General features: G+C 40.7%; 1 protein-coding gene across 4 annotated transcripts in view; it reads right to left on the bottom strand.

Annotated features, from left to right (window-relative positions):
* LLGL2 (LLGL scribble cell polarity complex component 2) overlaps positions 1–26,861 on the bottom strand; it is a 252,137-nt gene that overhangs the window by 86,369 nt on the left and 138,907 nt on the right. For all 4 annotated transcript variants that reach the window (XR_008401782.1, XM_053709030.1, XM_053709034.1 and 1 more), the window contains exon 21: positions 12,904–13,057. Coding sequence is in view for 3 of the 4 variants with exons in the window: in XM_053709030.1 (XP_053565005.1) it covers positions 12,904–13,057 (154 nt within the window). In the remaining variant the exon portion in view is untranslated. The remainder of the gene's footprint in view (positions 1–12,903; positions 13,058–26,861) is intronic.

The raw sequence follows: 26,861 nt of genomic DNA, 5'->3' as shown, positions 1-26,861 counted from the left end.
GGAAGTTTCTTGTTTAGATGGGACGCCATCAGATCTATTTCTGGAAGTTCCCACATTTGAACAATCTGAAGAAATACCTCTGGGTGAAGAGACCATTCGCCCGGATGCAACGTTTGGCGACTGAGATAATCCGCTTCCCAATTGTCTACACCTGGGATATGAACCGCAGAGATTAGACAGGAGCTGGATTCCGGCCAAACCAAAATTTGAGATACTTCTTTCATAGCCAGAGGACTGTGAGTCCCTCCTTGATGATTGATGTATGCCACAGTTGTGACATTGTCTGTCTGAAAACAAATGAAAGATTCTCTCTTCAGAAGAGGCCAAAACTGAAGAGCTCTGAAAATTGCGCGGAGTTCCAAAATATTGATCGGTAATCTCACCTCCTGAGATTCCCAAACTCCTTGTGCCGTCAGAGATCCCCACACAGCTCCCCAACCTGTGAGACTTGCATCTGTTGAAATTACAGTCCAGGTCGGAAGCACAAAAGAAGCCCCCTGAATTAAACGATGGTGATCTGTCCACCATGTTAGAGAGTGTCGAACAATCGGTTTTAAAGATATTAATTGAGATATCTTCGTTCAATCCTTGCAACATTGCTTCAGCATACAGAGCTGAAGAGGTCGCATGTGAAAACGAGCAAAGGGGATCGCGTCCGATGCAGCAGTCATAAGACCTAGAATTTCCATGCATAAGGCTACCGAAGGGAATGATTGTGACTGAAGGTTTCGACAAGCTGTAATCAACTTTAGACGTCTCTTGTCTGTTAAAGACAGAGTCATGGACACTGAATCCATCTGGAAACCCAGAAAGGTTACCCTTGTCTGAGGAATCAAAGAACTTTTTGGTAAATTGATCCTCCAACCATGATCTTGAAGAAACAACACAAGTCGATTCGTATGAGATTCTGCTAAATGTAAAGACTGAGCAAGTACCAAGATATCGTCCAAATAAGGAAATACCACAATACCCTGTTCTCTGATTACAGACAGCAGGGCACCGAGAACCTTTGTAAAAATTCTTGGAGCTGTAGCTAGGCCAAACGGCAGAGCCACAAACTGGTAATGCTTGTCCAGAAACGAGAATCTCAGGAACTGATAATGATCTGGATGAATCGGAATATGCAGATATGCATCCTGTAAATCTATTGTGGACATATAATTCCCTTGCTGAACAAAAGGTAAGATAGTACTTAGAGTTACCATCTTGAACGTTGGTATCCTTACATAACGATTCAATATTTTTAGATCCAGAACTGGTCTGAAAGAATTCTCCTTCTTTGGTACAATGAAGAGATTTGAATAAAACCCCATCCCCTGTTCCGGAACTGGAACTGGCATAATTACTCCAGTCAACTCTAGATCTGAAACACATTTCAGAAATGCTTGAGCTTTTACTGGATTTACTGGGACACGGGAAAGAAAAAATCTCTTTGCAGGAGGTCTCAACTTGAAACCAATTCTGTACCTTTCTGAAACAATGCTCTGAATCCAAAGATTGTGAACAGAATTGATCCAAATTTCCTTGAAAAAACGTAACCTGCCCCCTACCAGCTGAGCTGGAATGAGGGCCGCACCTTCATGTGGACTTAGAAGCAGGCTTTGCCTTTCTAGCTGGCTTGGATTTATTCCAAACTGGAGATGGTCTCCAAACTGAAACTGCTCCTGAGGATAAAGGATCAGGCTTTTGTTCTTTGTTGAAACGAAAGGAACGAAAACGATTATTAGCCCTGTTTTTACCTTTAGATTTTTTATCCTGTGGTAAAAAAGTTCCTTTCCCACCAGTAACAGTTGAAATAATGGAATCCAACTGAGAACCAAATAATTTGTTACCCTGGAAAGAAATGGAAAGTAAAGTTGATTTAGAAGCCATATCAGCATTCCAAGTTTTAAGCCATAAAGCTCTTCTAGCTAAAATAGCTAGAGACATAAACCTGACATCAACTCTGATAATATCAAAAATGGCATCACAGATAAAATTATTAGCATGTTGAAGAAGAATAATAATATCATGAGAATCACGATGTGTTACTTGTTGCGCTAAAGTTTCCAACCAAAAAGTTGAAGCCGCAGCAACATCAGCCAAAGATATAGCAGGTCTAAGAAGATTACCTGAACACAGATAAGCTTTTCTTAGAAAGGACTCAATTTTCCTATCTAGAGGATCCTTAAACGAAGTACCATCTGACGTAGGAATAGTAGTACGTTTAGCAAGGGTAGAAATAGCCCCATCAACTTTAGGGATCTTGTCCCAAAATTCTAATCTGTCAGACGGCACAGGATATAATTGCTTAAAACGTTTAGAAGGAGTAAATGAATTACCCAAATTATCCCATTCTTTGGAAATTACTGCAGAAATAGCATCAGGGACAGGAAAAACTTCTGGAATAACTACAGGAGATTTAAAAACCTTATTTAAACGTTTAGATTTAGTATCAAGAGGACCAGAATCCTCTATTTCTAAAGCAATTAGGACTTCTTTAAGTAAAGAACGAATAAATTCCATTTTAAATAAATATGAAGATTTATCAGCATCAACCTCTGAGACAGAATCCTCTGAACCAGAGGAATCATCAGAATCAGAATGATGATGTTCAGTTAAAAATTCATCTGTAGGGAGAGAAGTTTTAAAAGATTTTTTACGTTTACCAGAAGGAGAAATAACAGACATAGCCTTCTTTATGGATTCAGAAACAAAATCTCTTATATTATCAGGAACATTCTGCACCTTAGATGTTGAAGGAACTGCAACAGGCAATGGTACTTTACTAAAGGAAATATTATCTGCTTTAACAAGTTTGTCATGACAATCAATACAAACAACAGCTGGAGGACTAGCTACCAAAAGTTTACAGCAGATACACTTAGCTTTGGTAGATTCAGCACTTGACAGCGATTTTCCTGTAGTATCTTCTGACTCAGATGCAACGTGAGACATCTTGCAATATGTAAGAGAAAAAACAACATATATATAAAGCAAAATTGATCAAATTCCTTAAATGACAGTTTCAGGAATGGGAAAAAATGCCAAAGAACAAGCTTCTAGCAACCAGAAGCAATAAAAAATGAGACTTAAATAATGTGGAGACAAAAGTGACGCCCATATTTTTTCGCGCCAAATAAGACGCCCACATTATTTGGCGCCTAAATGTTTTTTGGCGCCAAAAATGACGCCACATCCGGAACGCCGACATTGATGGCGCAAAATAACGTCAAAAAATGACGCAACTTCCGGCGACACGTATGACGCCGGAAACGGAAATAGAATTTTTGCGCCAAAAAAGTCCGCGCCAAGAATGACGCAATAAAATGAAGCATTTTCAGCCCCCGCGAGCCTAACAGCCCACAGGGAAAAAGTCAAATTTTAAGGTAAGAAAAATGTTAAAATGCATTATCCCAAATATGAAACTGACTGTCTGAAAATAAGGAAAGTTGAACATTCTGAGTCAAGGCAAATAAATGTTTGAATACATATATTTAGAACTTTATAAACAAAGTGCCCAACCATAGCTAGGAGTGTCACAGAAAATAAGACTTACTTACCCCAGGACACTCATCTACATATAGTAGATAGCCAAACCAGTACTGAAACGAGAATCAGCAGAGGTAATGGTATATATAAGAGTATATCGTCGATCTGAAAAGGGAGGTAAGAGATGAATCTCTACGACCGATAACAGAGAACCTATGAAATAGACCCCTTAGAAGGAGATCACTGCATTCAAATAGGCAATACTCTCCTCACATCCCTCTGACATTCACTGCACGCTGAGAGGAAAACCGGGCTCCAACTTGCTGCGGAGCGCATATCAACGTAGAATCTAGCACAAACTTACTTCACCACCTCCATGAGAGGCAAAGTTTGTAAAACTGAATTGTGGGTGTGGTGAGGGGTGTATTTATAGGCATTTTGAGGTTTGGGAAACTTTGCCCCTCCTGGTAGGAATGTATATCCCATACGTCACTAGCTCATGGACTCTTGCTAATTACATGAAAGAAATTTTTTTTTTTAAAAGGTTAATAGATTTTTACATATTTCTAGTACATTAAAGAGCAACTTTATTCCAGGCCACATCTCTTAGCCTTCATTATTTTATTGGTAAATTATTCTGCATATTCTTCTACTGTATTCCCTTTTTATTGTGGGATTTTGCATTCTTGCACTCTAATTGCATAAACCTCAAGTTATAAATAAAAAAATTGAAATTATGCTTACCTGATAAATTGATTTCATGGTGTTGAGTTCACGAGCCATTACTCCTGGGGATTCAACTCCTGGCCTCTAGGAGGAGGTAAAGATCCCCAAACCTCTCTGGTATTCTAGACTGACATTATAGCCAAGAAAGGAGAAGTAGAAAGGTAGGGAAAATGAGGTGCAAACTAGACCTGCCGCCAGAATTTTTTTTTTTAATTATGTAAAAAATGAAAATGGGCAGGTCTCATGGACACTCACCACAATGAAAAAAATTAATCAGGCAAGTATACATTTTGTTTTATTTCATAAGGTGGTGAGAATCATGAGATTTAGTCAATAAGCTAAAGAATCGTATGTAGCCCTCTGATCTCTACATGGACCAACGGACAAACAAATTAAAGCATTATCTAAAAACCTTTGTCATTTAAAAGTAGATCTCTAATGCTCTTACAATATCTAAATTAAGTAAGAGGCCATCTTTGGATTAGGACAAGGAGATGGGCTATAATCTCCTGATTGATGTTATCTGAAAAATCATATTGAGTCCTTAAAAACTGTTTTATCTTTATGAAAAGAAGACAAGAAAGAGTAAAAAAATTCAAAAAAAGTCTTTAGGCAGGGCTGGCCAGCAACAGAGATGGTCGCATGATCAGGGAGCTCTGCGCAAACAATATTCAAGTAAACCCTATTCACATTAAGAAACCGAAAAAATAACAACATGGAAGGGTGACACTGCAGGAAGGAACCCAGAGAATGCTGCAACCATCTGGGAAACTGAATGATTTGTGCTAAGCTGAGCAGTTACGCCGGAGCTGATCGCCACACACTGAGGCGCCATTTTGGATTGCTAACACAGTCAGCAAGATTGACCGTTGAAACTAAAGACGACTTCTGAACCCTGAGCTTATGTTGTAATATACTGCCTGCTGTGTGTTGCAGCGCTTGCTAACATGAATGCTCAAATAACCTTTGATGCGGTAAGGGAACTGCTGGAAGATTATGCACGGGGGCTATGTGAGAGACTGGACGCTTTGCTCTACACGATCCGATCGGCATGTATGCGTGGTAATGAGATTGAGGGGGATCATAAGGGAGTTCAGAAACCGCAGAATACTGAAGCATCCCCAGCCTTCCAAGAGAACCCTTCTTTATTGTCACCATCAGACACGAGCCCCAGGGCAGAGATTCTATCGTGTGGGATATATTTGCCCCCGCCAATTGAATATATAGGTGCAACTGAGAATCACTGGGCGGATCATATGAAGAGACAAGTACCGCACCGTGACCTGATGCCAGCACACTCTCAGGAAAGCTTCCCGATGTTACCGCAACCTACCGCTCCACTACAGAGGGTCCATGTGAGTACACAACAGAACTCAGTACTAGGGTGGGGTGGGGTACTGTGCACTTGTCTCGACAGGGTTGGGAAGAAAGCTGGCGTATTCTGATCATACATCAAGTTGCAGAAGTGTGCTGGCACTCCTCTTGCGGCCCCCGGTCCGGCATTAGGTGAATGTGGTGACCTATTCACAGTGACGGATCTGCATTAGCAGAAGGCCACATGGCCAAGATACTTTGCTGGACTCTCAAGTGACTTTAGTACAGTTATAACCGAGGGACCTGCATCCATGAAGACCAACGTCTAGAATTGAGGGGATTTGTACCCTCCTGCTGTGCTACTAGGTGTAGAACTAATGGGGACATATTGACAAAAGATGTAAATGCTACCTAAACATACTGGTGGCTGTTATATATATGCCTGCTGTGCACTATACTCTCCCGTATTGCTAATTGGTGTTGAGAACAGATACCTGAGTGCCCCTTTCTCTTTGGCTAGCCCCGGGCGATGCATAACTGTATAAATTATATTATAGGGTACATATTGGTTTGTGTGTTGGTCTCGTGGGGTTGATTGGATCTCTGCTTTATAAAGGCAACCCAGAGATGTAGCACTGTTAACAGCTATTCTTGTCTCACGAATACACAGTGGGCTTCCTAATCAAACAGCCTATAGAGAGTGTGGCCAGCTCTCTTTATGTATGAATGAATTAGTTTGAGACATTTTTTTTTTTCTCTTTCATAATAGCAATTGCAATCACTGCTGCCTGGGGCTGGAAGGGCAGGAATTTGAGTGCGGGAGCTGGTACTGCCTAATCTGTTCTAGACAGTAGATTGATATATTGCTGCTACCCCAATCTTAAGTCCCTGATAGTAAATTCAGAAGGCATTATCCTCGCTATAGTGCACTATACCAGACAATAAGTTGGTACTGTCATTTAGTTTCCTACACATAACGGTTTGTTTTATTTATACACCTTTTTATAACTACCAATATGCATCACATATAGAACACCGCTCAGCATGCGAACACCTGGAAACTGGCCGCATCTGAAATTCCTTGGGTACTCTCTTAGTAATACCAGAGCCTATTCAATTGTTGGTTATAGTATCCAGCAGTAATAATAGGGTGTATTGTTGCTGGCCTATCTATCTCTCCCCCCCCCACCACTCTGGTGAGGTAGGGATGAATACTTTCTCCTCCCCACCCCCCTTTGGCAGAGTTGAGCAGTCTCTGCTTAATCCAAAGTGTTATTGTTAAGTTTTCCCCTGCAATCATAAGAAAAGGCTCTTTGGGCCTTAATTTAAGATATTCTTCCTTGTTTCTCATGCTCGAGTTTTCTGATAACTATCAAAAATAATAAGTTAACTGATGTCTATGTTTTTATAAAAGTTCAATGTAAATGTTGAGTTATGGTTGTAGTGGCACCTGAGCTCTATTTTGGTAAATTACTGTTTTTCACTTACATAGAAACTCTGATGCCCCTTTTGCATTTTTTGATTGAGACTGTATCTTTAACCCAAAGTTTGCCTCTACCACATGACATGTTACTTACATAAGCGTAAGATAAGCTTATTCTATGATGATTTTACCAGCATATGATGAGGACTTTCTGAATTCCTGGAAGATGGCTTCAGTTTGATTTAGTTGCCAGATCCCATGAGGGGATCTCTATTTTATTGAGGACACTAGAGTGCTTAATTATTATAAAAAGAGGCATTGATGAAGGGTGATACTCTGTCAGAATTTACACTTTACTATGTGATGTATAGTTGTACTAGACTAGTGTCCTGTATCATTGTTCTGGAGATGTTACCCTTCATTTCTTTTTGATTGCTGTATCTGTTTGTTTGCCTTAATAAATATATTTTAAAAAAAAATTAAAAAAAAGTCTTTAGGCAGTAGATATTGCTAAAAGCAACAAAAACTTTCAAGACAGAAACTAAAAGTCCAAAGCATGCAAGTCATCAAAGAGAAACCTGTAAAGAGGAGAAATTGGTTTAGACACTGGACATATCCTGACTGAGTCTGAACAAAGTCTAGATGTCATGAGATTGAACAATTTTCCTGTAGTATGAAACAAAAAGCTGAAAAATGACTCTTTAAAGAGTTTGGAAAGTTGTTTCTTTCCTGCTCTAAAACCAGGGTTTAAGCTGGCATTCTTTTAAAATTCCAAGAACTCTTCTTTTTGAGAGTCGGTTCAGATAATGATTAATCTGAATCATTATCCAAACCGACTTTCCAAATTGTTTGAGAAATTTTACTTGCAACAGGCATTAAGGCCTGAAACAAGGAGTTTAATACAGCATCAAAGAAACCTAAAATAGCACACATCTCTAAACCAAAATGAGCGACTTGAGATCTTGATGACTGGATAAAGCTGGACATCTGAAGACAAAGTTCTGCGGGGCCTGACTGGAGCAGTCAGTTTAATTTAGCAATGCTCTATTCCGTTCGAACTATGACTCTTGGAACCAGAAGTCATCAGGTCAAGGTCTCACAGACCCCATTATTACACAATTTTATAGAAAACTACTGAAAAAAAGAAAAAAAAAAAGGAGAAAAACATTCCTGTGGAAGGGATTACCTTCCCAGCTTTCCTTCCTGTGATGCGAAATAGAGAAAAACCTTGGGACATCCTTCATTGCTAAGGAACTGCAAGTCCACCCCCCCCCCAGCCCCCTGATATTGGATACGAGTTATAACTAACATTGTCTGGATGATGGATATAAGTTTCGCCTTTCAGAAAATAACTCTAAAAGGGACCTAAATATTGCACAACCAAGTTAATAATTGGTAACCTCGCCTCTCGGAAGAATCTCAAAGGATTATATGACATAGTTGAGTGAAAACCTTTGCACCATTGCCAAAGCATGCAAAATTAAAGAGGTCTTATATGAAAGCATGCAAAAGGAAGACCATCTGATGCTGCAATCAAAATCCTAACATTTCCATACATCGAGCTACAGATGGGTTGGAAATTCAGTGTAGTTATGTGTAAACTGAATCTGAGTCTATAATGTCTACTAGAAAGGAGACTTGATATGAGAACTCAAATTAATTCTCCAACCATGTCTTCAAAGACAACAGTAGAATGTGGGTATGAAATACAGCTGGAAAAAAAAAATGGAGCCTGAACCAATAGGTCGCCCAGGTATGGAGCCACTGAGCTACATGAGTACTTATTACAGACAGAGTTCCTAGGACCTTGGTAAAAATTCTGGAAGCTGTAGATAGACCAAACGAAAGAGCCACAAACTGAAATAGTTTGCAGTAAAAAGGCAAATCTTAGAAGCTGGAAATGCTCTAGGAATAGGAATGAAGGCATCCTTCAACTTGTCAGGGTATGGCTGAGTAGCATTGGATATCACAAATTAATATCTCATTTAGCTAATATCTACTGTGAATGACACTAAAATGGGTGGTATCGATCCCCCTTTTGTTCTGAAACACAGATTTCAAGAAAAAAGAAATGGACATTTGGAAAACTCAGGATGTCACTTTACAGAGGATCTTTCTTATATGTAATAAAATTACCAGGTAATGAACCCCTGGGGGGAGGGAGCCCAAGACTTACAGGAAAGGTAACCACTTTGCATGCAAGAGTTAATTACCCTATGCTGAGTTGAATACACAGAACCCTAGACTCCTCGTCTGAGTTAAAGATATTTAAAACGTATGTGTGGTTGAAAGCATAATATTCAAACTTTAAAACGTAATTTCTTGTGTCTGATTTTCAAATGTTTAATTTGTACCTCAGTATGGTAATAATATACAGTATATATGAACCTAGAAGATTGTTTGTATAATATTAAATATGAAGTGAATAATAGCTGCATTGGTAGATTTAAAATGTGTTCCAATCTGTACACATCCTTCAAATCTACTGTTGTCATGAACTGGCCCTCTTGAACCAGAGGAAGAATGGAACGAATAGTGTCCATCTTGAAAGACGGAACTCTGAGGAATTTGTTTACACTTTTGAGATAAAGAATTGGTCTGAAAGTCCCCTCCTTTTTGGGAACCACGAACAGATTGGTTAAAATCCCAGACCCTGCTCCTGTTTTGGAACAGGAACTATCACTCCCAGGTCGGAAAGATCCTGGACAAAACATAAGAACGCCTCTCTTTATATGGTCTACAGATAATATTGAGAGAAGGGACCTGCTCCTGGGAGGAAAACTTTTGAACTCTAATTTGTATCCGTGGGACACTGTCTACCGCCCAGGGATCCGGAACATCCCGAACCCGAAAAAAGAAAGTCTGTCCCCCACAAGATCCACTCCCGGATCGGGGGCAGACCCTTAATGCTGACTTGGAGCAAGGGGAAGCAATCTAAGAAGCCTGTTACTGACTCAAAGACTGATTGGACTTCCAGGAGGACTTGGACTGTTCCTGCTTGGAAGAGGAGGGGGAAGGCTTACCTGAAAAATTTCAAAAGGAACGAAAATTACCCTTAGTCTTATTTCTCTTATCCTGAGGGAGAGAATGTCCTTTCCCTCCCGTGATATCTGAAATAATCTCAGCTAAACACGGCCCAAACAAGTCGTACCCTTGTAAGGAATCGACAAAAGCTTAGACTTTGAGGACACATCCGCAGACCAGGACTTCAACCATAAGGCCCTGCGAGCCAGAACAGCAAAGCCAGAAATCTTTGCTCCCAACTTGATGACCTGCAAAGAAGCATCCGTGATAAAGGCGTTAGCCAACTTAAGAGCCCTGATCCTATTCTGAATTTCTTCAAGAGGCGTATCTGTCTGAATAGAATCAGACAATGCATCAAACCAATATGCTGCCCGCGCTAGTAACAGTAGCAATACACACCGCAGGCTGCCATTGCAACCCCTGGTGAACATGCATCCTCTTAAGCAACTCTTCCAATTTCTTATCCATAGGATCCTTAAAGGAACAGCTATCCTCTATGGGAATAGTAGTTCTCTTAGCCAAAGTGAAAACCGCTCCTTCCACCTTGGGAACCGTCTGCCAAGACTCCCTAACAGATTCAGCTATTGGAAACATCTTAAAAATTGGAGAAGGGGAAAAAGGAATCCCAGGCTTCTCCCACTCCCGTGCAATAATCTCTGAAGCACAGCCTGGAACATGAAAAACCTCCACTGCTGAATGTTAGTCAAAAAACTTATTCACCTTACTAGACTTCTTAGGAGTGACTACAACAGTCGTGTCAGAGTCATCCAAAGTAGCCAAAACCTCCTTGAGTAACAAACGGAGGTGCTCAAGCTCAAACCTGAAAGACAACTTCAGCATCAGAAGAAGGAATTATACTATCTTAGTCAGAGATTTCCCCCTCAGACGCTATTGAAGAATCCTCCCCCTCAGACCTATGGGAAGAAGCATTCGACATAGCCACACTCGATTCAGACACCTTACTCACTGAATACTTACACTTCCTCTTACGCTTCCCCTGTAACATGGGAAAAGCTGACAGGGCATCAGTTACTGCAGAAGATATCTGGGTAGCAATGTCCTGTAAGGAAACCCCAACCAGAGAAATAGAAGGAACACACGGCACTGCATGAGTAGACACTAAAGTTTGGGACGATTGAGGAGAAAGCTGCAGCCTATCTTGAACAGGAGACCCCTGAACAGCATTCACCTTAGCTAATGATGGCTCAGATTCAAAAAGTCTATCCCTATAATGTAATGTTCTATCAATACACGATAAACAAAAAAGGGATTGGAGATTCCACATTAGAGTCAAAGCATAAGCTACATGTAACATCTTGCAGGTCCCCTTGATCCATCTTTAACCAAAATAAATCAAACTGGCTTCTTGATTTGAAAAAAAAAAAAAAAAAAACTTTACTGTCCCTTTTAAAATTTAAAAGAACAAACTTTTTTCCTGCTTAAATTCCGTTTATCTAAATAAACAAAAAAACACCAAACTAAGCACCTTTCTTTCTGCTAATATCCTCCTAAAACCTACAGGCAGTCTCCTTACCTCATCACACCCTGCTGCTGAGTTGCCTACCTGACCTCCTGAAGCTGGATAAGCCTTTTAACAATCGATCGATCCGGACCCAGGAAACAAAAACGGAATGCAGCCCAAGGCAACCTCCACTCAGAGCGGGACAGCAAGAGTTCCGGAAAGGCGCGCAACTTAATTGCCGCCTCAGAAAACCACCCCTCCTATTCGTGGGCGTACCAGACAGAGCAGCCGCCATCACTACTACTCGAAAAAGCCGGTAGCAACCGAATATACGCAGCAAACACCGCTGCAAACACAGAGCCTCTCCTCTACATACTGTTTCCCAGTGCCCCAAACACTGGCAAATAAAAACCCCACAAAGGATTTACGATCCCCATAAACAGAAAAGTGCAATAAACCTTCTTTGCTACAAAAAAATAAAAACAGGCACTTACCTCACTCCAATCTGCCCGGCAGCAGGGCAGCTTACAGATATGAGAAGGCATCCTCCCCCCATAGACCCATGGAACACAAATGAAAGACAGAATAAACCTAATCAGGCTTTCAGGATAGGGCAGCACCAAATATGGAAGGCACAGTAAGAATTAAACCCTACCAGTTTCCAAGTGCTTAAAAGCCACCACACTTCTACTGAAGAGACTGACGTGGACCACAGCTAGACCCTAGGAAAAACAGAACAACCTGCTCTGCTTTTAAAAAAAATTTTAAAAAAACTCTTGATTGAAGAATCTTCAGACACCTAAAACTTTACCACCTCCTTGCACAGGCAAAGAGAATGACTGGGGTTTGTGGGCAGGGAAGTGATATTTAAAAGCTTTGCTGTGGTGCTCTTTGCCTCCTCCTGCTAGCCAGGAGTGATATTCCCAACAGTAATTATGATGATCAGTGGACTCACCATGTCATTAGAAAGAAAATTGACACGTGACTGCACTGACTGTACAGGTATTGGGGGTATTTGTGGTCACATGATGACCAAGTGGTAAGGAGGGGCTGAGGGACAATGCGGGACAAATGCCACCCCTAAAATCGGGCGCACAAATAATTTTTCACTCATGCATCACGCTGCTTCAATGCCGGCAGCCAGGCAGAGGCAGATCTGGCGCCCCCTGCTGGGGGGGCCCTAAGGCAACTGCCTTACCCACGCGTCAAATCAGTCTGAGGACACCTCTCAATAAAGAATCTATATTACCTCAATTCTTTACCTTCAACCTATGCAGGCAAAGAAATAAAGACAAGAATACCAGAGAGGTGGGAGGCATTACATGCTCTTAGAGCTTTGGGAATCTTTGCCTCCTCCTGGTGGCCAGGAGTTAAATCCCCATAATGGCTCGTGGACTATCACCACCTTATGAAAAGAAAAATACATTTTTAAGTTTCGCAAATATAAATCGTGGTGTGGGGGTATTTGTCATTGATGCAATACCTGGATCTGTCAGTCTGGCGGTCTGTGCTAGACCCTCGCTGAGGTCTCCCATTTCTGTAGGGTTCTGGAGGGTCTACTCTGCAACAAGGCGCAACTAACGAGCACGTTGATAGAGAGAAACGCACCATTTCAGAGGGAGAAATCAGATAGAACCCTGGGGGAAGGAAAAAGCAGAATACAGAACGTAAGGAAAAGAGCAGTGGGAGACAAAGGTGCAGGGAGGGTAAGAAAGAGAGACAGGTTGGCTCTGCTGGGAATATTTAGAGGAACATTAAACTCAAAATTAAATATAGTGTTTAAATATAAAATACAAAGTGATGCGGTTATTTTGCCCAGACAAATGTGTTTTTTCTCCTGTCTCTAGGGTGCATACTGCTAAAGGAGAGGAAACCCAACATATTTCAGACACGCAAAAAAAAAAAAAAAAAAAGGGCAATTAAAGTTCTATCAAAATAGGTTTTCTCTTTTGGTATTCTTTGATGAAGGAGCATAATTAGGCAGGTAACGTGAACGTGTCTGGGATACTGTACGGCAGTAGTTTTGTAATAATGCTATACACTGGCAAGCACATATTTACCCTTTCTGGGCATGAGTTTTCTACCAAAGCTATCAAGACCTGTGCATTACGCATTTTCGTTAACAGCTGTATTCAGAAGAAAGCAGCCACTCACAGCATTTGGTTCTTTTGGGATCTCAATTTCTTCTTGTGGAAGTCCAGATCTTAGTGGGCTGCACTTTCACAAGAAGAAATCCGGCGGAACCAAATGCCCCAAGCTGCCGCATTTTTCTGAATACAGCAGTTAACGAAACTGCCAAATACACAGGTCTAGTTATCTGACAATTTTTGATAGTGGAATTACATCTGTAGATTAACATGAACAACAACTTTACACTTTTCAGGAACTAAAAGAAGCATATGGAATATCCAGTACTAGCAAGTTTACATACTTCCATAACAGACATTACATTAACACTCTAGAGAGTGAGGGGGTTGACTGCTGGAGAATAACCAATGTTAAGAGACAGTCTACTCCGGAATTTTTATTTTTCAAAAAGATAGATAATCCTTTTATTACCCATTCCCCAGATTTGCATAACCAACATGGTTATATTAATACACTTTTTACCTCTGATTACTTTGTGTCTCTGCAGACTGCTCCCTTATCTCAGTTCTTTTGACAGACATGCGTTTTAGCCAATGTTATCTATATGACACACATGAACTAGCAGTGTCTACCTGTAAAAAAGCACTGACGTAAGAGGCAGTTCAAGGCTTAGAAATTAGCAAATTTCCTCAGTAACCACATCCCATTGTAAAAGGGACTTTAAGCAGCCAATCAGAATGCAAGTCCCAGGACTTGCAATGGATTGTGCATCTGGCATGTGCAAGCAGTCATGTTATTTCCCTACTCAGTTTAAAGGGACATAAAACAGGTTGAGATCTGTGCATATCCTAAAAGGGCTAATTAAAAATAGTTTGTATTAAAAAAAAAAAAAAAAAAAAAAAAAAAGTTTAAAAATTGTTGGCAAGTATTTTAAAAAGGAAATTTATGCTTACCTGATAAATTCATCCTTACTTATGGGATATCGCCTCCTGGTCAGCAGGAGGCGGCAAAGAGCACCACAGCAGAGCTGTATATATAGCTCCTCCCTTCCCTCCACCTCCAGTCATTCGACCGAAGTTAGGAAGAGAAAGGAAAAGCCTAGGTGCAGAGGTGACTGAAGTTTATAAAATTAAAAACCTGTCTTGGAAAACAGCAGGGTGAGCCGTGGAAATAAATTTATCAGGCAAGCATAAATTTTCTTTTCTTTTACAAGATACAACGAGTCCACGGATTTCATCCTTACTTATGGGATACAATACCAAAGCTATAGGACACGGATGAAAGGGAGGGACAAGACAGGAACCTAAACGGAAGGCACCACTGCTTGAAGAACCTGTCTCCTAAAAACAGCCTCGGACAAGGCAAAAGTAACAAATTTGGAAAATTTGGAAAAAGTATGAAGAGACGACCAAGTTGCAGCCTTGCAAATCTGTTCAACAGAAGCATCATTTTTAAATGCCCATGAGGAAGCCACAGCCCTAGTGGAATGAGCTGTAATTCGCTCAGGAGGCTGCTGTCAAGCAGTCTCATATGCAAAACTGATGATACTCCTCAGCCAAAAAGAAAGAGGTAGCCGTAGCTTTCTGACCCCTACGTTTCCCAGAAAAGACAACAAAGAAACAATGAAGATAATTGACGAAATTCCTTAGTCGCCTGCAAGTAAAACCTCAGAGCACGAACAACGTCCAAATTATGTAACAGACGCTCCTTCTTCAAAGAAGGATTAGGACACAATGAAGGAACAACAATTTCCTGATTAATATTTTCGTTGGAAACAACCTTAGGAAGAAAACCAGGTTTGGTACGCAACACTACCTTATCGGAATGAAAAATAAGATAAGGAGAATCACATTGTAATGCTGAAAGCTCTGAAACTCTGCAAGCAGAAGAAATAGCAACCAAAAATTAAACTTTCAAAGATAACTTAATATCTATGGAATGCATAGGTTCAAACGGAACCCCTTGAAGAACATTAAGAACTAAATTTAAACTCCAAGGAGGAGCAATTGGTCTAAAAACAGGTCTGATTCTAGTCAGAGCCTGACAAAAGGATTGAACGTCCGGAACATCTGCAAAACGTTTGTGTAATAATATAGACAAAGCAGCAATCTGTCCCTTTAAGGAACTTGCTGACAACCCTTTCTCCAATCCTTCTTGGAGAAAAACATAAATTTATGTAAGAACTTACCTGATAAATTCATTTCTTTCATATTAGCAAGAGTCCATGAGCTAGTGACGTATGGGATATACATTCCTACCAGGAGGGGCAAAGTTTCCCAAACCTCAAAATGCCTATAAATACACCCCTCACCACACCCACAAATCAGTTTAACGAATAGCCAAGAAGTGGGGTGATAAGAAAAAAGTGCGAAAGCATAAAAAATAAGGAATTGGAATAATTGTGCTTTATACAAAAAAATCATAACCACCACAAAAAAGGGTGGCCCTCATGGACTCTTGCTAATATGAAAGAAATGAATTTATCAGGTAAGTTCTTACATAAATTATGTTTTCTTTCATGTAATTAGCAAGAGTCCATGAGCTAGTGACGTATGGGATAATGACTACCCAAGATGTGGATCTTTCCACGCAAGAGTCACTAGAGAGGGAGGGATAAAATAAAGACAGCCAATTCCTGCTGAAAATAATCCACACCCAAAATAAAGTTTAAATGAAAACATAAGCAGAAGATTCAAACTGAAACAGCTGACTGAAGTACTTTTCTACCAAAAACTGCTTCAGAAGAAGAAAACACATCAAAATGGTAGAATTTAGTAAAAGTATGCAAAGAAGACCAAGTTGCTGCTTTGCAAATCTGATCAACCGAAGCTTCATTCCTAAACGCCCAGGAAGTATAAACTGACCTAGTAGAATGAGCTGTAATCCTCTGAGGCGGAGTTTTACCCGACTCAACATAGGCAAGATGAATTAAAGATTTCAACTAAGATGCCAAAGAAATGGCAGAAGCTTTCTGGCCTTTTCTAGAACCGGAAAAGATGACAAATAGACTAGAAGTCTTTCGGAAAGTCTTAGTAGCTTCAACATAATATTTCAAAGCTCTAACAACATCCAAAGAATGCAATGATTTCTCCTTAGAATTCTTAGGATTAGGGCATAATGAAGGAACTACAATTTCTCTACTAATGTTGTTGGAATTCACAACCTTAGGTAAAAATTCAAAAGAAGTTCGCAACACCGCCTTATCCTGATGAAAAATCAGAAAAGGAGACTCACAAGAAAGAGCAGACAATTCAGAGACTCTTCTGGCAGAAGAGATGGCCAAAAGGAACAAAACTTTCCAAGAAAGTAATTTAATGTCCAATGAATGCATAGGTTCAAACAGAGGAGCTTGAAGAGCCCCCAGAACCAAATTCAAACTCCAAGGAGGAGAAATTGACTTATTCATTGTTTTGTACAAGCCTTGGTTCGTATAAAACCTGTCATTATCAGGAAGATTAGCAATCTTTCTGTGAAAAAGAACAGAAAGAGCAGAGATTTGACCTTTCAAGGAACTTGCGGACAAACCTTTATCTAAACCATCCTGAAGAAACTGTAAAATTCTTGGAATTCTAAAAGAATGCCAGGAAAAATGATGAGAAAGACACCAAGAAATATAAGTCTTCCAGACTCTATAATATATCTCTCTAGATACAGATTTACGAGCCTGTAACATAGTATTAATCACAGAGTCAGAGAAACCTCTTTGACCAAGAATCAAGCGTTCAATCTCCATACCTTTAAATTTAAGGATTTGAGATCCTGATGGAAAAAAGGACCTTGCGACAGAAGATCTGGTCTTAACGGAAGAGTCCACGGTTGGCAAGAGGCCATCCGGACAAGATCCGCATACCAAAACCTGTGAGGCCATGCTGGAGCTACCAGCAGAACAAACTAGCATTCCTTCAGAATCTTGGAGATTACTCTTGGAAGAAGAACTAGAGGCGGAAAGATATAGGCAGGATGATACTTCCAAGGAAGTGATAATGCATCCACTGCCTCCGCCTGAGGATCCCGGGATCTGGACAGATACCTGGGAAGTTTCTTGTTTAGATGAGAAGCCATCAGATCTATTTCTGGAAGTTCCCACATTTGAACAATCTGAAGAAATACCTCTGGGTGAAGAGACCATTCGCCCGGATGCAACGTTTGGCGACTGAGATAATCCGCTTCCCAATTGTCTATTCCTGGAATATGAACCGCAGAGATTAGACAGGAGCTGGATTCCGCCCAAACCAGAATTCGAGATACTTCTTTCATAGCCAGAGGACTGTGAGTCCCTCCTTGATGATTGATGTATGCCACAGTTGTGACATTGTCTGTCTGAAAACAAATGAACGATTCTCTCTTCAGAAGAGGCCAAGACTGAAGAGCTCTGAAAATTGCACGGAGTTCCAAAATATTGATCGGTAATCTCACCTCCTGAGATTCCCAAACCCCTTGGGCTGTCAGAGACCCCCACACAGCTCCCCAACCTGTAAGACTTGCATCTGTTGAAATTACAGTCCAGGTCGGAAGAACAAAAGAAGCCCCCTGAACTAAACGATGGTGATCTGTCCACCACGTCAGAGAGTGTCGTACAATCGGTTTTAAAGATATTAATTGAGATATCTTTGCGTAATCCCTGCACCATTGGTTCAGCATACAGAGCTGAAGAGGTCGCATGTGAAAACGAGCAAAGGGGATTGCGTCCGATGCAGCAGTCATAAGACCTAGAATTTCCATGCATAAGGCTACCGAAGGGAATGATTGTGACTGAAGGTTTCGACAAGCTGAAATCAATTTTAGACGTCTCTTGTCTGTCAAAGACAGAGTCATGGACACTGAATCTATCTGGAAACCCAAAAAGGTTACCCTTGTCTGAAGAATCAATGAACTTTTTAGTGAATCGATCCTCCAACCATGATTTTGAAGAAACAACAAAAGTCGATTTGTATGAAATTCTGCTAAATGTGAAGACTGAGCAAGTACCAAGATATCGTCCAAATAAGGAAATACCACAATACCCTGTTCTCTGATTACAGACAGAAGGGCACCGAGAACCTTTGTAAAAATTCTTGGAGCTGTTGCTAGGCCAAACGGCAGAGCCACAAACTGGTAATGCTTGTCTATGAAAGAGAATCTCAGAAACTGATAGTGAGCTGGATGAATCAGAATATGCAGATATGCATCCTGTAAATCTATTGTAGACATATAATGCCCTTGCTGAACAAAAGGCAGGATAGTCCTTACAGTTACCATTTTGAAAGTTGGTATCCTTACATAAACGATTCAATATTTTTAGATCCAGAACTGGTCTGAAGGAATTCTCCTTCTTTGGTACAATGAAGAGATTCGAATAAAACCCCAGCCCCTGTTCCAGAACTGGAACTGGCATAATTACTCCAGCCAACTCTAGATCGGAAACACATTTCAGAAATGCTTGAGCTTTCGCTGGGTTTACTGGGACACGGGAAAGAAAAAATCTCTTTGCAGGAGGTCTTATCTTGAAACCAATTCTGTACCCTTCTGAAATAATGTTCTGAATCCAAAGATTGTGAACAGAATTGATCCAAATTTCTTTGAAAAAACGTAATCTGCCCCCTACCAGCTGAGCTGGAATGAGGGCCGCACCTTCATGTGGACTTAGAAGCTGGCTTTGCTTTTCTAGAAGGCTTGGATTTATTCCAGACTGGAGATGGTTTCCAAACTGAAACTGCTCCTGAGGATGAAGGATCAGGCTTTTGTTCTTTGTTGAAACGAAAGGAACGAAAACGATTATTAGCCCTGTTTTTACCCTGTGGTAAAAAAGTTCCTTTCCCACCAGTAACAGTTGAGATAATAGAATCCAACTGAGAACCAAATAATTTATTACCCTGGAAAGAAAGGGAAAGTAGAGTCGATTTAGAAGACATATCAGCATTCCAAGTTTTAAGCCATAAAGCTCTTCTAGCTAAAATAGCTAGAGACATAAACCTGACATCAACTCTGATAATATCAAAAATGGCATCACAGATAAAATTATTAGCATGCTGAAGAAGAAGAATAATGTTATGAGAATCATGATGTTACTTGTTGCGCTAAAGTTTCCAACCAAAAAGTTGAAGCTGCAGCAACATCTGCCAAAGATATAGCAGGTCTAAGAAGATTACCTGAACACAAATAAGCTTTTCTTAGAAAGGATTCAATTTTCCTATCTAAAGGATCCTTAAAGGAAGTACCATCTGCCGTAGGAATAGTAGTACGTTTAGCAAGGGTAGAAATAGCCCCATCAACTTTAGGGATTTTGTCCCAAAACTCTAATCTGTCAGACGGCACAGGATATAATTGCTTAAAACGTTTAGAAGGAGTAAATGAATTACCCAAATTATTCCATTCCCTGGAAATTACTTCAGAAATAGCACCAGGAACAGGAAAAACTTCTGGAATAACTACAGGAGATTTAAAGACCTTGTCTAAACGTTTAGATTTAGTATCAAGAGGACCAGAATCCTCAATTTCTAATGCAATTAGGACTTCTTTAAGTAAAGAACGAATAAATTCAATTTTAAATAAATATGAAGATTTATCAGCATCAACCTCTGAAACAGAATCCTCTGAACCAGAAGAATCATTAGAATCAGAATGATGATGTTCATTTAAAAATTCATCTGGATAAAGAGAAGTTTTAAAAGACTTTTTATGTTTACTAGAAGGAGGAATAACAGACATAGCCTTCTTAATAGATTCAGAAACAAAATCTCTTATGTTATCAGGAACACTCTGAACATTAGATGTTGATGGAACTGCAACAGGTAATGGTATTTTACTAAAGGAAATATTTTCTGCATTAACAAGTTTGTCATGACATTTAATACAAACAACAGCTGGAGGAACAGCTACCAAAAGTTTACAGCAAATACACTTAGCTTTGGTAGTTCCAGCAGCAGGAAGCGATTTTCCTGAAGTATCTTCTGACTCAGATGCAACATGAGACATCTTGCAATATGTAAGAGGAAAAACAACATATAAAGCAAAATTGATCAAATTCCTTAAATGACAGTTTCAGGAATGGGAAAAAATGCCAAAGAACAAGCTTCTAGCAACCAGAAGCAATGAAAAATGAGACTTAAATAATGTGGAGACAAAAGCGACGCCCATATTTTTTTAGCGCCAAATAAGACGCCCACATTATTTGACGCCACATCCGAAACGCCGACATTTTTGGCGCAAAAGAACGTCAAAAAATGACGCAACTTCCGGCGACACGTATGACGCCGGAAACAGAAAAGATTTTTTGCGCCAAAAAAGTCTGCGCCAAGAATGACGCAATAAAATGAAGCATTTTCAGCCCCCGCGAGCCTAACAGCCCACAGGGAAAAAGTCAAATTTTTTAAGGTAAGAAAAAAATGATTGATTCAAATGCATTATCCCAAATATGAAACTGACTGTCTGAAAATAAGGAATGTTGAACATCCTGAGTCAAGGCAAATAAATGTTTGAATACATATATTTAGAACTTTATAAAAAAAGCGCCCAACCATAGCTTAGAGTGTCACAGAAAATAAGACTTACTTACCCCAGGACACTCGTCTACATGTTGTAGAAAGCCAAACCAGTACTGAAACGAAAATCAGCAGAGGTAATGGTATATATATATATATATATATAAAAAAAGAGTATATCGTCGATCCGAAAAGGGAGGTAAGAGATGAATCTCTACGACCGATAACAGAGAACCTATGAAATAGACCCCGTAGAAGGAGATCATTGCATTCAAATAGGCAATACTCTCCTCACATCCCTCTGACATTCACTGCACGCTGAGAGGAAAACCGGTCTCCAACCTGTTGCGGAGCGCATATCAACGTAGAATCTAGCACAAACTTACTTCACCACCTCCATAGGAGGCAAAGTTTGTAAAACTGATTTGTGGGTGTGGTGAGGGGTGTATTTATAGGCATTTTGAGGTTTGGGAAACTTTGCCCCTCCTGGTAGGAATGTATATCCCATACGTCCCTAGCTCATGGACTCTTGCTAATTACATGAAAGAAAGACAAATTCCTGGGAATCCTAACCCTACTCCATGAGTAGCCCTTGGATTCGCACCAATAAAGATATTTACGCCATATCTTATGGTAGATTTTTCTAGTAACAGGCTTACATGCCTGAAACAAGGTATCAATGACCGAATCAGAAAACCCTCGCTTAGATAAAATCAAGCGCGTGTCCGAGTAGTCAGCTGCAGAGAAATTAGATTTGGATGATGGAAAGGTCCCTGAATGAGAAGGTCCTGCCTCAATGGAAGTTTCCACGGTGGCAGAGATGACATGTCCACAAGATCGGCATACCAAGTCTTGCGAGGCCACACAGGAGCGATGAGAATCACCGAAGCCCTCTCCTGTTTGACTTGAGCAAGCACCCGGGGAAGGAGAGCAAATGGAGGAAACACATAAGCTAGGTTGAACGACCAAGGCACTGCCAAGGCATCTATCAGCTCGGCCTGAGGATCCCTGGACCCATATCTCAGGAGCTTGGCATTCTGACGGGATGCCATAAGATCCAGCCCTGGCCTGCCCCATCTGAGAAACAGGTTGGCAAAGACCTCCGGATGGAGTTACCATTCCCCCGGATGAAACGTCTGTCTGCTCAAAAAATCCGCCTCCCAGTTGTCCACTCCTGGGATGTAGATTGCCGACAGATAAGAGCGAGCTTCCGCCAACTGAATTATCTTGGCTACTTCTGTCATCGCTAAGGAACTCATTGTTCCTCCCTGATGATTGATGTAAGCTACAGTCGTGATGTTGTCCGACTGGAAACTGATGAATTTGGCCGAAGCCAACTGAGGCCAGGCCTGAAGCGCATTGAATATTGCTCTCAACTCCAGAATATTGATGGGAAGTAGAGACTCCGACCGAGTCCACACACCCTGAGCCTTCAGGGAGTTCCAGACTGCAACCCATCCTAACAGGCTGACTTCCGTTGTCACTATCACACATGAGGGTCTGCGGAAGCATGTCCCTTGGGACAGATGATCCGGTGACAACCACCATAGAAGTGAGTCCCTTGTCTCCTGATCCAGATCTATTTGAGGAGACAAATTTGCATAATCTCCATTCCATTGTTGGAGCATACTCAGATGAAGAGGTCTGAGATGAAAACGAGCAAACGGAATGATGTCCATTGCTGCCACCATCAATCCAATTGCCTCCATGTACTGAGCCACTGACGGCCGAGGATTGGACTGAAGGGATCAACATGTATTCAGAATCTATAACTTTCTGACTTCCGTCAAAAAGATTTTCATGGACAGAGAGACGATTAGAGTTCCCAGGAAAGGAACCCGTGTCTGTGGAATTAGTGAACTCTTTTCTAGATTCACCTTCCACCCGTGAGTCCTTAGAAAGGACCAAACAATGTTGGTATGAGACTTTGCTAGCTGATAAGACGACGCCTGGATCAAGATATTCGTCCAGATAAGGTGCCACTGCAATGCCCCGCGGCCTGAGAACCGCCAGCAGAGACCCCAGAACCTTTGTGAAAATTCTGGGTGCCGTGGCCAGACCGAAAGGAAGGGTCGTGAACTGAAAGTGTTTGTCCAGAAAGGCAAACCTCAGGAACTTGTGATGATCTCTGTGGATAGGAACATGAAGATATGCATCCTTTAGATCCACCCTCCTGGATCAATGGAAGAATGGTCCGAATAGTTTCTATCTTGAAGGATGGAACTCTAAGAAACTTGTTTAGACTTTTGAGATCTAAAATGGGTCGGAACGTTCCCTCTTTTTTGGGAACTACAAAGAGATTTGAGTAAAACCCCTGCCCCTGTATTGGACCGGGACATATTACTCCCATGGAGGAGAGATCTCTTACACAGCGTAAGAACCCTCTCTTTTTAGCTGGTCGACAGACAATCATGAAAGAAGAAACCTTCCTCTGGGGAAGGAAGTCTTGAACTCCAACTGATACCCTTGATACATGATTTCTAGTGTCCAGGGATACTGAACATCTCTTATCCAAGCCTGGACAAAGAGAGAGAAGTCTGTCCCCTACTAGATCCGGTCCCGGATCGGGGGCCAACCCTACATGCTGACTGTGGAGCAGCAGCAGGTTTCTCTGTTTATCCTCGTTCCAAAACTGGACAGGTCTCCAGTCTGGACTTGGATTGCGGATAGTTCCCTTGAAATTTTGAAAGGAACGAAAATTACTCTGTCGACTCCTCAGATTGGATCACTTATCCTGAGGGAGGGTGATCCTTCGCCACCAATCAGCAGCTAGAACCTAGGTTCTTTGCTGCTCCTGAGCTTACCTAGATAAACCTTTCAGCAGTGGATAAAAATAGAAGGAAGCAAATAGAAATAAATTGGAAAGTTGTTTAGAATTGTATGCTGTCTAAATTATGAATGTATAATTATGACTTTACTGCCCCTTTAAGAGTTAACTTTTAGTAAAATTGGCCATTTTTTTCTCCCAACATGCAGCTGACCGTAGCTGGAGAATAACTGTTCACAGAGCACTTACTACTATTGTAATCTGAAGATATTTTGAGGTTAACTCTCTCCCTTTATTACATAGAGACTCAAGTGATTTACCATTATGCCCCTTTAAATAAATATAAAATAAATTGCTATACACTTGAGTACTAGATGGCAGCAGCCTTTGCACAATGTATAACAGCCTTAAAAAGGTGAAAATAGAACTGTGCATAGGCGCTTTTTCATTTTAAACTAAAAGCATCTCTGCAACATACTTCCAATAGTAAAAATGGTTCTAGGAAAGAAGTTCTGGTTTTTCAGCGCTATACGCACATGCTGCGAGGGCCCGCGCACCAGTAATCAAACACAACACCTTCTCAGAGATTCAGCAGTAGCTCGACACAAACACAATACACACCACCGCCAGCTCTGAGCGTGAATACTGGTGCATGGGCCCCAATCGGATATGTACGTATGCTGCTGAAAAACATAATTTATGTAAGAACTTACCTGATAAATTAATTTCTTTCATATTAGCAAGAGTCCATGAGCTAGTGACGTATGGGATATACATTCCTACCAGGAGGGGCAAAGTTTCCCAAACCTTAAAATGCCTATAAATACACCCCTCACCACACCCACAATTCAGTTTAACGAATAGCCAAGAAGTGGGGTGATAAGAAAAAAGTGCGAAAGCATATAAAATAAGGAATTGGAATAATTGTGCTTTATACAAAAAAATCATAACCACCACAAAAAAGGGCGGGCCTCATGGACTCTTGCTAATATGAAAGAAATGAATTTATCAGGTAAGTTCTTACATAAATTATGTTTTCTTTCATGTAATTAGCAAGAGTCCATGAGCTAGTGACGTATGGGATAATGACTACCCAAGATGTGGATCTTTCCACACAAGAGTCACTAGAGAGGGAGGGATAAAATAAAGACAGCCAATTCCTGCTGAAAATAATCCACACCCAAAATAAAGTTTAATGAAAAACATAAGCAGAAGATTCAAACTGAAACCGCTGCCTGAAGTACTTTTCTACCAAAAACTGCTTCAGAAGAAGAAAATACATCAAAATGGTAGAATTTGGTAAAAGTATGCAAAGAGGACCAAGTTGCCGCTTTGCAAATCTGATCAACCGAAGCTTCATTCCTAAACGCCCAGGAAGTAGAAACTGACCTAGTAGAATGAGCTGTAATCCTCTGAGGCGGAGTTTTACCCGACTCAACATAGGCAAGATGAATTAAAGATTTCAACCAAGATGCCAAAGAAATGACAGAAGTTTTCTGGCCTTTCTAGAACCGGAAAAGATAACAAATAAACTAGAAGTCTTTCGGAAAGACTTAGTAGCTTCAACATAATATTTTAAAGCTCTAACAATATCCAAAGAATGCAACGATTTCTCCTTAGAATTCTTAGGATTAGGACATAATGAAGGAACCACAATGTCTCTACTAATGTTGTTGGAATTCACAACTTAGGTAAAAATTCAAAAGAAGTTCGCAACACCGCCTTATCCTGATGAAAAATCAGAAAAGGAGACTCACAAGAAAGAGCAGATAATTCAGAAACTCTTCTGGCAGAAGAGATGGCCAAAAGGAACAAAACTTTCCAAGAAAGTAATTTAATGTCCAATGAATGCATAGGTTCAAATGGAGGAGCTTGAAGAGCCCCCAGAACCAAATTCAAACTCCAAGGAGGAGAAATTGACTTAATGACAGGCTTTATATGAACCAAAGCTTGTACAAAACAATGAATAATCAGGAAGAATAGCAATCTTTCTTGTGAAAAAGAACAGAAAGAGCAGAGATTTGTGCTTTCAAGGAACTTGCGGACAAACCCTTATCTAAACCATCCTGAAGAAACTGTAATATTCTCGGTATTCTAAAAGAATGCCAAGAAAAATGATGAGAAAGACACCAAGAAATATAAGTCTTCCAGACTCTATAATATATCTCTCTGGATACAGATTTACGAGCCTGAAACATAGTATTAATCACAGAGTCAGAGAAACCTCTTTGACCAAGAATCAAGCGTTCAATCTCCATACCTTCAAATTTAAGGATTTCAGATCCTGATGGAAAAAAGGACCTTGAGACAGAAGGTCTGGTCTTAACGGAAGAGTCCACGGTTGGCAAAAGGCCATCCGGACAAGATCCGCATACCAAAACCTGTGAGGCCATGCCGGAGCTACCAGCAGAACAAACGAGCATTCCTTCAGAATCTTGGAGATTACTCTTGGAAGAAGAACTAGAGGCGGAAAGATATAGGCAGGATGATACTTCCAAGGAAGTGATAATGCATCCACTGCCTCCGCCTGAGGATCCCGGGATCTGGACAGATACCTGGGAAGTTTCTTGTTTAGATGAGAAGCCATCAGATCTATTTCTGGAAGTTCCCACATTTGAATAATCTGAAGAAATACCTCTGGGTGAAGAGACCATTCGCCCGGATGCAACGTTTGGCGACTGAGATAATCCGCTTTCCAATTGTCCATACCTGGGATATGAACCGCAGAGATTAGACAGGAGCTGGATTCCGCCCAAACCAAAATTCGAGATACTTCTTTCATAGCCAGAGGACTGTGAGTCCCTCCTTGATGATTGATGTATGCCACAGTTGTGACATTGTCTATCTGAAAACAAATGAACAACTCTCTCTTCAGAAGAGGCCAAAACTGAAGAGCTCTGAAAATTGCACGGAGTTCCAAAATATTGATCGGAAATCTCACCTCCTGAGATTCCCAAACCCCTTGTGCCGTCAGATACCCCCACACAGCTCCCCAACCTGTAAGACTTGCATCTGTTGAGATTATAGTCCAGGTCGGAAGAACAAGAAGCCCCCTGAACTAAACGATGGTGATCTGTCCACCATATCAGAGAGTGTCGTAAAATCGGTTTAAAGATATTAATTGAG

The sequence above is a fragment of the Bombina bombina genome, chromosome 1 (genome assembly GCF_027579735.1).
Source record: "Bombina bombina isolate aBomBom1 chromosome 1, aBomBom1.pri, whole genome shotgun sequence".
NCBI lineage: Eukaryota > Metazoa > Chordata > Amphibia > Anura > Bombinatoridae > Bombina > Bombina bombina.
Note: the sequence above shows the minus strand (reverse complement) of the source record. Positions and strands in the feature narration are given on the sequence as shown.